The sequence below is a fragment of the Aethalodelphis obliquidens genome, unplaced genomic scaffold, assembly GCF_003676395.1.
Source record: "Aethalodelphis obliquidens isolate GAN/ISIS:26980383/991018 unplaced genomic scaffold, ASM367639v1 scaffold14, whole genome shotgun sequence".
NCBI lineage: Eukaryota > Metazoa > Chordata > Mammalia > Artiodactyla > Delphinidae > Aethalodelphis > Aethalodelphis obliquidens.
In genome coordinates this window covers 30,759,595-30,772,461 of record NW_020837958.1, presented here as the reverse complement: position 1 = coordinate 30,772,461, position 12,867 = coordinate 30,759,595, and the positions used below count along the sequence as shown (strand labels likewise).

The 12,867-nt window shown below is 37.0% G+C and overlaps 1 protein-coding gene across 2 annotated transcripts in view; it reads left to right on the top strand.

The window, feature by feature from the left end:
* The window catches only part of PDE3B (phosphodiesterase 3B), a 178,338-nt gene that overhangs the window by 124,004 nt on the left and 41,467 nt on the right, over positions 1-12,867 (top strand). For both annotated transcript variants that reach the window (XM_027115300.1, XM_027115299.1), the window contains exons 5-7: positions 2,184-2,290; positions 10,214-10,415; positions 10,985-11,061. In XM_027115300.1, the coding sequence (XP_026971101.1) occupies positions 2,184-2,290; positions 10,214-10,415; positions 10,985-11,061 (386 nt within the window). The remainder of the gene's footprint in view (positions 1-2,183; positions 2,291-10,213; positions 10,416-10,984; positions 11,062-12,867) is intronic.

Sequence of the window (12,867 nt, the reverse complement as noted above, 5' to 3'; positions counted from 1 at the left end):
ATGCATGGAATGCCTGCTGGGACCCAGACCCTCCCCGTGGACAAACAATGTATTCAGAACTCACAGCTCATTTCCTTTGAACAGACTTTCCCTGGGAAATGTAGGCAAATTGCATACCAAAACTCTGAGGGCCATCAACTATAGGTACCCCTACACTAAAGAGGCTTGCCTTTAACCTATTCTGATTCATCGTTCATAGCCGTAAGTGCTCTGTAATTAAATCTAATAACTTGTTGCCTGGCAATAGTATGTCTTCTAAATAATGTACTTGGGAACCAGCTTCTCAATTATGTGTCTCATAATTTATTAGAGATTTATACCAATGCCTGGAACCTATTTGAACTGCAGAGATTCAAGAGGGCTAATGGTGTCATCCCACTCAGTTTTTAAGATAATGGCTCTGCAAATCTGGATGTTGGAGCCAGAAAGTTTTACAGCTACCTAAAAAAAAATAATAAATGAGGTGATACAAAACTTGTCAAGGTAATTTGCATTGATTGATTGTCTTAGAAATCAACTCTTAACATATGACTTAACTCTGTGACCATAACATTTGACATCTCTTGTAATGCTTGTGCACTTGGATTTGAAGACCGATTCCGAAGTCTGACTTTAATCACCTTCCTACCAACTATTAATAATCACTGGGACTCCTAGCCTATCTTGCCCTCTGCTTTCTTCAGTATTTTTTTTTTAACATCTTTATTGGAGTATAATTGCTTTACAATGGTGTGTTAGTTTCTGCTTTATAGCAAAGTGAATCAGTTATACACTCTTCAGTATTTTTTATGTAATCTCATTGCGGTATATATTTATCTGGTTATAGGCAGGGAATTAATGATTCTGGAACTGAGCTGAAAACCTGTCATTTGACCTCTCAATTCTAAACAGCTGTTTCAATGATTAGGCCCCCTGGATTAAGGTAGAAGACTATGGAGCAGTGCTTCGGGTCTCTTCTCTGAAGGAGAAAACCCTGTCTTTGTTTTGAATATTAATCAGGAAGTAGATGTTGGTAGAGTACACAGATTGTTCTATTTGAATATTGCCCTGGGTGGTATTGTCACTCTTCTTTCCCCATCTCTCCCACTCCGTAGGTAGGCAATGAATATTCAAATACAAAGAATGTTTGAGCATTGGTAGGGAGATGAGTTTATTGAGTGGTATTATTTACATATTGCCTCTTTTTGTAACATTGCCAACAAACTATTATTACTATTGAGCAAAAGATGTTATAGAATCTAAAGGCTAGATGTTCTCTTAGAAGTCCTTTATTCTAAATCTCTAATTTTACAGGTGGAAAAACACATACAAAGATAGCATCAGATATATCTGATGCTGAAAAATAGATTTTCCTTGAGTAAGGGGGTGTGGAAGTACAAAAAAGATGAAGGAGTTAGGGAAAATCTTGAGAACTCAGCCTATACTAACAAAATATTGAGTGGAAAATAGAGAATCTAGATTTGTCCTTGATCCTGTAGCAAAGTGCCCAATCAGGAATTGACTAACAGAAGAAAACAGGCTAGTGACTAAGAAAGGAAGTGCTATATGTATGGCATTGGGCCAAAAGCTTTAAAATATATAATCTTAAAATGCCTTTTATGTATCAGTTGGTATACTGTGACTGCTCACCTGTATGTAATTTCTTCATAAGAACCCTAAAACCTGTAATAAACATTTCAGTTCCAGGATATGATTGCGTCAGTGGGTAATCAATATCTGTGAAGAAGGGGAGACCTTCTTCACAGACCTTTTGAATCGGAAATCTTGGGGATGGGACTAGAAATCTGTGTAGTAAGAAGCCCTCCAGGTGATATTTATAACCTGCTTGAAGCCAGGGTTCAGCAAATTATAGCCTGTGGACCTAATGTGGCCCATACCTGTTTTTGTCAATAAAATTATATTGAAACAATACTCATTTGTTTATTATTGTTTATGGCTGTTTTTATACTGCAGTTGGCAGAGTTGAGTAATTGCAGAGACCTTATGGCCTGCAAAGCTCAAAGTGTTTACTACGTGGTTCTTTACAGTAAAAGTTTGCTGGCTGCTGCTTTACTCCTTAGGCACTAGATAGATGTCTAAACTAAATGTATAAGCAGATATTTGCTAATTGAATTGAAGACCATAAGGAAAAAAGGAATTTCTCATGTTTTTAAAAATCTTAACCTATTATCTTTCCCTTTTAGTCAAGGATGCTATCTAAATGGACCTTTTAGTTCAAATCCACTGACAATCCCGAAGCAAAGGTCATCTTCTGTATCGTTAACCCACCATATAGGTCTAAGAAGAGCTGGTAAGAAACCATTTTTGTGACTTAAATATGGGAGGCCTCAAAGTATATGGTAGTGCAAACCTTGTCATTACCTATTTATAGCTAATTTTGAATACCATTTCATGTGTTATAAGTTAACATAACTAAGCAGTTTGGGTTGGCTATTAAGAGTTTGCTCATTCATTTATTAATTTTTGAACAAGTACTATGTATCAGGCACTTCGTTAGGCACTAGTAATTCAGGGATAAAATATAGAACTATTTGACCTGGGTAGTTGTAGACAGAGAGCAAGGGAAAACCCCAGAAAGAGCATTCTTTTGTAGCATGATAATTGTGGAGGGAGAAAAAAAAAAATCTTAATATGAGAGTAGGAAAAAACCCTGACTATATCCTATATCCTATAATAAGTCATTCTAATAGAACTTTTATCCAATTACCTATCTATGGGGGGGGTGAATTGACATAACATTATATTAGTTTTAGGTATATAGGAAAATGATTTGATATTTGTATATGTTGTGAAATGATCACCATAAGTCAACATCTGTCACCACACATAGTTACAAATTTTTTTTTCTTGTGATGAGAACTTTTAAGATCTATTCTCTTAGCAACTTTCAAGTATGAAATACAGTATTATTATGCAATACAGTGTTATTAACTACAGTCACCAAAGACAATAGATTGGCATATTTAAAGTATTGCAAAACAAAACTTGCCAACCTGGAATTCTTTATCCAGTGAAAATATCCTTTAAAACTTAAGGTGAAATAACATTATTTTCATACAAACAAAAGCTGGTAGAATTTATTGCTAGTAAACTTGCACTGCTAAGATTCAGCAAAGGAAGTTCCTTAGGTAGGAGGAAAATGATCCAGATTGAAGCATGGATCTGCAGGAATGAATGAAAAGCACTGGTAAGCCTAAATGTGTGGGTACATAAGAGAATACTGATCATTAAAAACAATGACTCCCTTGTGGCCTGCATAGTGTATAAAGAAGTCAAGTATATGGTAACAGTGGCACAAAGGGTGGGAAAGGGGTAAATTGGACTTAAACTTACAGTGTACTGGCAGTGATTGAAAAGTACTAAAAAAGTTCTAATTTAAAAGAAACTAATACTTCAAAGATGCACATTGTAATATCCAGGGTGATAATTAAAAGAATAAAAGAAAAAGTATAAGTAAGAAGCTAATATAGGAGGTAAAATGGCATGATTTAAAAAAAAAAAAAACCTTGAATAATCTAAAATAATACAAGAAAAGAGGAAATAAGAAACAGAAACATAAAGAATAACTAAAAAAGAAATAGCAAGATGGAGGATTAAGCAAACTATATTAAATATACACCTAGCGTGGGTGGCTGGTGGGGAGCTGGGGGTGCCAGGGATCTGACCAGAGTTGCTGGAGTATATTATCTGAAATGTGCAGTTTTCCACAAAAAAGTTGAAAATACACTCCAGTTAATAGATACAGACTGTCAGACAATTAACACAAGACTCAAGTACATGCTCTTTACAAAAGGCACACTAAATATAAGGACACAGGTCTGATCTCATGGGTATAAAACACAAAACCAAAAATTAATTAATTAAAATAAAATACAGAAACCAAAAATTAATTAAAATAAAATACACAAACCAAAAATTGACAGAACTAAAGGGAGAGAAAGACAAATCTGTGTTCATTTTGGAGATTTTAACTCATCACTCTCATTATCTAGTAGAATAAGCAAACCAAAATATTAGTAATAGATAAATGGAAGATTAGGACAACATGATTTAACTGACTTGACCTAATCGACTATAAAACACCACACTCAGACATTACAAGATACATATTTTTTCCAAGGACACACACAAGATTGATCAAAATAGACCATTTGCTGAGCTATAAAACAAGTCTCAACAAGTTTCAAAGGATTAAAATCATATATAGCGATCAGCTTCCGGAATGGCAGAGAGAGGATCTCAGTAAACTTGTTCTTCTGCTAAAACAACAAAAATAGGGGCAAAAAACTAAACTCAGTCATTTCAGAATTCTGGAAGTTAACGAAAGCCAGAGAACTAGAAGTCATCTATACAAGAGAAACTACCTACTGAACCTTGGTGAGACAGTGGGGTTCTGCAACAGCTTAATTGGGGGCACTTCCCAAACCCTCTGTCTGCCCAGCTCAGTGACACTACAGCTAAAAGCCACTAGCTTTGCAGCCATTAGAGTCTTACCTCTTTAGAAACTGCATTAAAAGCAACAAGCTGATAGTACAGTAAACGTTTTGTTCAAGCCCCCTGGCAAACACTTCTACTCCCAGGGTGCTGTGGATATTTCATTTAACTCAGAGCTCAGCTCTCCAAAAACACAAACAAAAAACCCCTATACCCTATGCCAGGCAACATTGTGAGTGCCTAAGGCTGTGATTTCAGCTGGGGCGAACAAGAGCTGATTGGGAATTTAAAAGGAAATCCTGGACACTAGATGACCCTGGGGAAGTGGAAAGCTCTGGCAACAGAAGAGGATAGTTTTTTGTTTTTTGTTTTTTAACAAAAGGGGCCAGAACAACTGGATATCCAAGAAAAGAATTTGGACACTTATCCCACCACATATACTAGGCTGAGCACATGTTTATTAGGGCTGTGCACATGCCCAGGAAAGATCTGGGAAAGGTGAAGGCCCTGGTCACTCCATCTGTAGCTGACCTTGAGGTCCTGCACAAGCAGGAAGTAAAAGCTAAGGCTGTCTTGTAAACTGCCTGGAAGTTTGAAGTTGTATCTTTTCAAACAGACTCTCATCTACAGATGACATAGAGGCAAGACATTTAAAGTAATCTTCTGTCTCATCTAAATTACACTGACACAAGAATGGCTTCTAAGAAAGCAAGCGTAAATCAAGGAGAAAAGGGAAAAAAGGCAGCAGAGAACTCAGTGGCTACACACCTCAGAGAAAACAAAATCTACATAATGAGTCCAGGAAATCACTCAATGAATAATCAGAAACAAAAAACGAACAAACAAAAAACCAGCAGCGTAAACCTTGAGGGTGGGAGAGATCTGATATTAGAATTGTTACAACATATTATCTAAAATGTCCAGTTTTCAACAAAAAAACCATGAAGCATGCAAAGAAACAAGAAATTTTTCGCCAGGTAGACAATGAAAAACAGCCAACAGGGCTTCCCTGGTGGCGCAGTGGCTGAGAGTCCGCCTGCCGATGCAGGGGACACGGGTTCGTGCCCCGGTCTGGGAAGATCCCACATGCCGCGGAGCGGCTGGGCCCGTGAGCCATGGCCGCTGAGCCTGCGCGTCCGGAGCCTGTGCTCCGCAACGGGAGAGGCCACAACAGTGAGAGGCCCGCGAACCGCAAAAAAAAAAAACAAAACAAAAACAAACAAACAAAAAAAAAACAGCCAACAAAATTTCCCTGAGGAGGCTTGGATTTGGGATTTAGTAATGACTTTAAATCTGCTACCATAAATATGTTTAAAGAACTTGAGGAAACCATATCTAAAGTAAGGACAGTATGACAACAGTGTCTCACCACAGAAAGAATATAAAGAATTAGAAATTATAAAAATTATAAAATAATTTAAATAATTATAAAATAATTACCACTTCTACTCAATACTGGGTTGGAGGTTCTACTCAGGGAAGTTTAGGTAAAAATGAATAAAAGGAAGATGTAAAACTATTTTCAGACAACATAATCATACATTTATAAATCCTAAGAAATTCATTAAACCTATTACAACCAATAAACAAGTTCATCAGTGTGGCAGAATACAAGATCTATAATCGATAATCAATTGTATTTCTATATACTAGCAATGAACAATGCAAAACTGAAATTAAGAAAATAATTTCAGGACTTCCCTGGTGGCACAGTGGTTAAGAATCTGCCTGCCATTGCAGGGGACACGGGTTCAATCCCTGGTCCAGGAAGATCCCACATGTCGCAGAGCAACTGAGCCCGTGTGCCACAACTACTGAGCCTGTGCTCTAGAGCCTGTGAGCCACAACTACTGAGCCTGTGTGCTGCAACTACTGAAGTCCACGAGCCTAGAGCCCGTGCTCTGCAACAGAAGCCACCGCAGTGAGAAGCCCGTCCGCCCCAATGAAGAGTAGCCCCCCACTCGCCGCAGCTAGAGAAAACCCACACACAGCAACGAAGACCCAACGCAGCCAAAAATAAAATAAATACATTTATTAAAAAATACTTGGGAATAAATTTAACAAAGTAGTGCAAGACTTGTACACTGAAAACTATAAAATGTTGAAATTAAAGAAGACCCAGATTTTTTTTTTTTTTTTAATTTTTGCCTACGCTGCATGGCATGTGAGATCTTAGTTCCCCGACCAGGGATCAAACCCATGCCCCCTGCATTGGCACGCAGAGTCTTAACCACTGGACCAACCAGGGAAGTCACAGGAAGACCCATATGGAAAATATCCCATGTTCGTGGACCAGAAGACTTAATATTGTTAAGATGGCAATACTCCTTAAATTGTTCTAAATTTAGTACAAATCCTTATCAAAATCTGAGCTGGCTTCTTTGTAGAAATTTGAGAAGCTGATCTGAAAATTCATATAGAAATTCAAGGGACCCAGAGTAGCTAAAATAATCTTTAATAAAAAAAAGAAGAAGAAAACTGGGGGACTCACACTTGTAAATTTTAAAACTTACTACCAAGCTATGGCAATCAAGACAGTGACACTGGCATAAGGATATTCCAACTCAGTGGTATAGAACTGAGTCCAGAAATACACCCTTACATGCTCAATTGATTTTCAGCCAGTGTGCCAAGGTAATTCAAAGGGGAAGAAATAGTGTTTTTAACAAATGATGTTGGGACAACTGGATAGATATACAAATGAAAAAGAATGAATTTGGAACCATACCTGTCATCATACTCAAAAATTAACTCTAAATGCTTGTACACTCAAATATAAGAGTGAAACCATAAAACTTGTAGAAGAAAACATAGGAGAAAATCTCTGAGTTTGGATATTCTTAGACACCCAAAGTACAGTCCATAAATGAAACAAATTGATAATAGAGGGGGACTTCCCTGGTGGCACAGTGGATAAGACTATATGCTCCCAATGCAGGGGACCCGGGTTCGATCCTTGGTCAGGGAACTAGATCCCACATGCAAGCCGCAACTAAGAGTTCGCATGCTGCAACTAAGGAGCCTGTGAGCCGCAACTAAGGAGCTCGCCTGCCGCAACTAAGACCCAGAGCAACCAAATAAATATTTTTTAAAAATTGATAATAGGAATTCATTAAAATTAAATCATTTGTATTTACTTCAACAGACACCTAAAGAAAGTGAAAAGACAGTCCACAGGATGGGAGAAAATATTTGCAAATTACGATTTGACAATGGACTTGTATTCAGAATAGACAAAGATGTCTTAAAACTCAATGATAAACACAGAACTGACCTCACTAAAAAATTGGCAAAAGATTTGAATAGGTGTTTCTCCAAAGAAGGTATACAAATGGCCCTAACCACGTGAAAAGATACTCAGCATCACTAGTCATTAGGGAAATGCAAATCAAAACCACAAGGAATCATGACCTCACACCCACTATGATGTCTATAATTCTAAAGACAGTATAAGTGTTGGAAAAATGTTCAGAGGTAGGAACACTCATACATCACTGATTGGAAAGTAAAATGCTACAGCTACTTTGGAAAACAATTTGGCAGTTCAGTACTTGAACAGGGAAATAAAATTGTGCTATATTCATACATACAATTTTATATGTCATTCAAAATGAATGAACATGTGAAACATCTTTTTAAAATGTTGAGCAAGGCATGAAAGCATTTATACTATCTGATTCAATTTACAAAGTTCAAAGAAAGGGCAAAACTAAACTGTAAAGAGATAACATATGTGGTATAAAGAGAGGCAAGAAAAACACTACCATAAAAGTCGAAGTAATGCTTTCCTTTAATGAGAGGGAGGGGAATTAGATATTGGACATGGGTTTCTGACCTCTGGCCATGTTTTATGTTTTAGCTTGAGTGGTGAGCATTCCTGTTATAACTTTTCTATATGTGTGTTATATTTCACAATTTAAAAGGTTTATAACAAAAACGATGAATCTGTATTGTAGAAAGTATTTTATAAGGGTTGCTGGGATTTTCTTTACCATTTTGTCTTCTCCGCGAAGCTTTTCTATGTTATATGAAATTTCTACCCTAAAATTAGGCTATCCTTTATTCTTCTCAGCCTGTTTGTCAGGGTTTCGGACACTCAGTATTATAATAGAAAAAAGAATGCTGAAAATTGGGCCTTCAGTCTCCAGTTAGTAACTAACTGTTATTATTTTGACAAGAAAGATACTTCTCCTTTCTAGTCCTCGGTTTCCTCTTCTGAAACTTTAAAGTGTTTGACCGATTATTTATAAAATCTTTTTCAGCCCCAACATTATATGAAATTATAGGAGCCTCTAAACAAATCAGTTTGATAGAACAGCAGTTGGCAGCCCTGCACATGTAAAATGAAAATGCTACTTAACTCACAGGGCTATTATGAAGATTAAATAGAGTAACACATTGTATTAGTCAGGGTTTTCCAGACAAATAGAACTAATAGGATGTTCGTGCATGTGTATATACCTACATACATACATATATACTTACATACATATACATGGGGTGGGGAGTGATTGATTGATTGATTGACTGATGGGGATTGGCTCGCCAGATAGAGAGGGCTGTCAGGTCCAGAATTTTTAGGGCAGGCTGCCAGGCTGGAAATTCTAGCAGGAGTCGATGTTGCAGTTTTGACTCTGAAGGCAGTCTGGAGGGAAAATTCCTTCCTCTTTGGAGGACTTCAGTCTTTTCTCTTAAGGCCTTCAACAAATTGGATGAGGCCAGTCCACATTATAAAGGGCAATATGCTTTATTCAGTCTACAGATTTCAATGTTAATCACATCTGAAAAATACCTTCACAGCAATATCTAGACTGGAATTTGACCAAACAACTGGGCATGATAACCTAGCCAAGTTGACACATAAAATTAACCATCACACACATCTGTAACTATGTCTGAAAATACCATAATACCTTAACAACTGTTATTTGCTTTCCTCTCTGATGCACACTTTACTTGGATCTTTATTTCAAAATAAAGTTTTAAATCCACCTACACCTGTCCAGATATACCCTTAGTTCAAGGCCCCCAGCAAAGGCTCTTGAGTAAATCAATAGGATTTAGGGATGTATTTCTGAAGCACTCTTTTTTTCCCCTTATTTTAACACTTAGCACTTGTTTGTATTTTCCACTAGACTTTAGGTTCATTGAGTTGTAGGGATGGCATCTTTTTCTCCATTGTGAAACACTGCACATTTTCCAGCATATAATAGGCTCTCAAATACTTGTTGAATGAATGAATGAGCTGGAAAGATGTGGATTTTTTAAGGGATCTGCTGTTGTGTTAATATAATTTTATCATATGCTTAATTTGCTTAATGCTATCAAGAACTTTCGTTCTTCAATAAAAATGAATTGTATTGTACTGAAAAATATTCAATAAAATTTGGTAAAGATGCTTTTGTTCATGTGGATAATCAAGCTGGTAGGGACACAAAATGTTAAAGGTAAAGACCAATATGAATTAGGAAAATTTGTGCCACACATTATGTACATTTTAGTTATACTTTTAGTATTTACCTACTATGTGCCATCCTGCCACAGGGTGTTTATTCCACAGTCATCGATGATGACAAATATGGTCTATATTCTGCCTGAATTCGTAGAAGGTGTTGAAGATAGCTCCGTGTAGAAATCTAGTTAATCATTTGACTGTAAATACTTTGCTTTCTTTAAAGAAGGAAAATGCTCTTTATAAACACCCAAACACGGACAATAAACACATACATATCAGTACATACATACATACATATCTCTTTCTTCTCTTTCAATTTTCTAGGTACTTTACCCGGCCTGAATTCTCCCAGTCATGGACCAATGTCTGCTGGCTCTCCAACTAACCGATCGCCTATAGAATTTCCTGACACTGCTGATTTTCTTACTAAGCCAAGTGTTATTTTACACAGATCTCTGAGCAATGCACCCAATTCACCAGATTTTTATCAGCAACTTAGAAATTCTGATAGCAATTTATGTAACAGGTAAGTTTCCCAAGTGTTTACTATTTGTTTCAAAATATAGGTTATTTTAATAAAGTATTACCAGTTTTCTTGTTCTGTATTATAACTAGATGATTAATGAATACTACATCCTCTTCTTCATCTAGCAGTTTTTATTCTAAACAATTTTTTTTCATTTCAGTGCCATTATTCATTTCCCAGCTAAATGATCTCCATCTGAAGTGAAATATAGTGGTATTTTATCCATCATAAGATATCAGTAAATGTATGAGAATTATTTTAGTATGTACTAATTTAGTACCTATTTACAGTACCCAGTTCATATGGTGTTTGTTCTTATTTCTGCTTTGATGGTAATAAGTGTTTACCTCAGATCTCAGTGTTACTTCCAAAATATGTTATTTCCTTCATAGGGACACAGGTGCTTTCTAGGATAAAGCCTGTTAAGTTTATAGAGAGATTGGAATATTAGGATATTTTGCAGTTGGGATCTTGCAGTTAAAAAATAACCAGATTTTCTGATTGTATTTAGGTAAAAAAATTTTGCCTCACTTATCATATACATATATTTATCTGTTTTATTTTATAAGCTGTGGACATCAAATATTGAAATATGCTTCAGCATCTGAACCAGAGGCTGGTACAGACTGCCACAGGGAAAAGTCAGGTGAGACTGCAAAAGTCATGTGTGTTTAAATTTAAGAACAATTTCTTACGTTGTTTTTTAAAATGAATAAATGAATGAGTTTTTTAGTCTATCCATCTTTAAAATGAAGATTATAATCTCTTACTTCACAGAGGAGTTATTAGCAAATTGTAAATAATAGATGGTGAAAGTATTTTGAAGAGTAAAAATGTGCTGTACGAATGAATATAGTCTTATGTTACGGCTAGGGTTCATAAATAGTGAGATTAACTATATTAACCTCGAAATTTAAATTGCATAATCTTAGCTCAAAAGCGTCTGCATACATTTTTAAATAATTACACAAAGGAGTTGTTTTAAAATTTAGTTAATTATATTATTCTGAAACATACCCTCAAACAAGAAATATTGTTAGTGATAAAGTTATAGTTGTTTTATAACTTTAAAACATTGATGACTCAAGTGTCCACTAATAGTTAACTAGGTAACTCAGACCATCATATCCTCTGAAGGTAGTTAGAAAAGTTACAAGTTATTAACAATAAAAAAATCTGCTTGAAGCCACTGAAGAACTAACAAGCTCCTCAGAATTTCCAGTATAAGACCTGGAGGAGGACAGAAATCCAAGACAGTGAGTCTCAAGTTTGGGGCTACCAAAAGGGTGTTCGCTGCTTCCAGAGGGGCCAGTGACTGATAGAATGAGCAGTCCCTTCGGTAGCTTCATGGGACTAGGGAGACAAAGATTGGAATTGAAGGTTTGCCGTGGTAGGAGTAACTTGGTAAACTCAGCAGTACTGCATCCTAAGAATAAAGGTAAACCAGAAATAGGCCCTTTCAGGGGTTACAGGTGCCTATCAATCCCTTCACATACTTTAAAATTCACCCTATTATAGTGTACAATTTAATAGTTTTGGGGTTTTACATTTTAAAGGACTAAAAAACAATAAGAGGGGCTTCCCTGGTGGCGCAGTGTTTGAGAGTCCACCTGCCGATGCAGGGGACACGGGTTCATGCCCCGGTCCATGAAGATCCCACATGCCGCGGAGCGGCTGGGCCCGTGAGCCATGGCCGCTGAGCCTGCATGTCCAGAGCCTGTGCTCCGCAACGGGAGAGACCACAACAGTGAGAGGCCCACGTACCGCAAAAAAAAAACCAAAACAACAACAACAAGAAAGAAGACCAAGCCTTCACAAACTTCCAAAAAATAGGAGGGCAAACTTCCCAACTCATTCTATAAATGAGACCAGTATTACTCTGATACCATAAGCAGACAAAGGCATCACAAGAAAATAAAACTATAGACCAACATTTCCAATATCCTTAACAAAATACTAGCACACTGAATCTAGCAACAGATAAAATGTCATACCATGACCGATTGGTATTTATGCCAGGAATGCAAGGGTGGTTTAGCATTTGAAAATTAATCAATGTAATACACCCCATTAAAGAGGGGGAAAAATCACATGGTAATCTATCTAGATGCAGAAAAAGCATTTGACAAAATCCAACACTCTTTCATGATGAAAACACTCAAACCAGTAATATCAGAGAAGTCCTTCAATCTGATAAAGGGCATCTTTGAAACAAACACAGAGCTAACATCATCCTTACTAGAGGAAGATTGATGCTTTCCCCCTAAGATCAAGAATAAGAGAAGGGGGCTTCCCTGGTGGCATAGTGGTTGAGAGTCCGCCTGCTGATGCAGGGGACATGGGTTTGTGCCCCGATCCGTGAAGATCCCACATGCAGCGGAGTGGCTGGGCCTGTGAGCCATGGCCGCTGAGGCTGTGTGTCCGGAGTCTGTGCTCCACAGCAGTGAGGGGC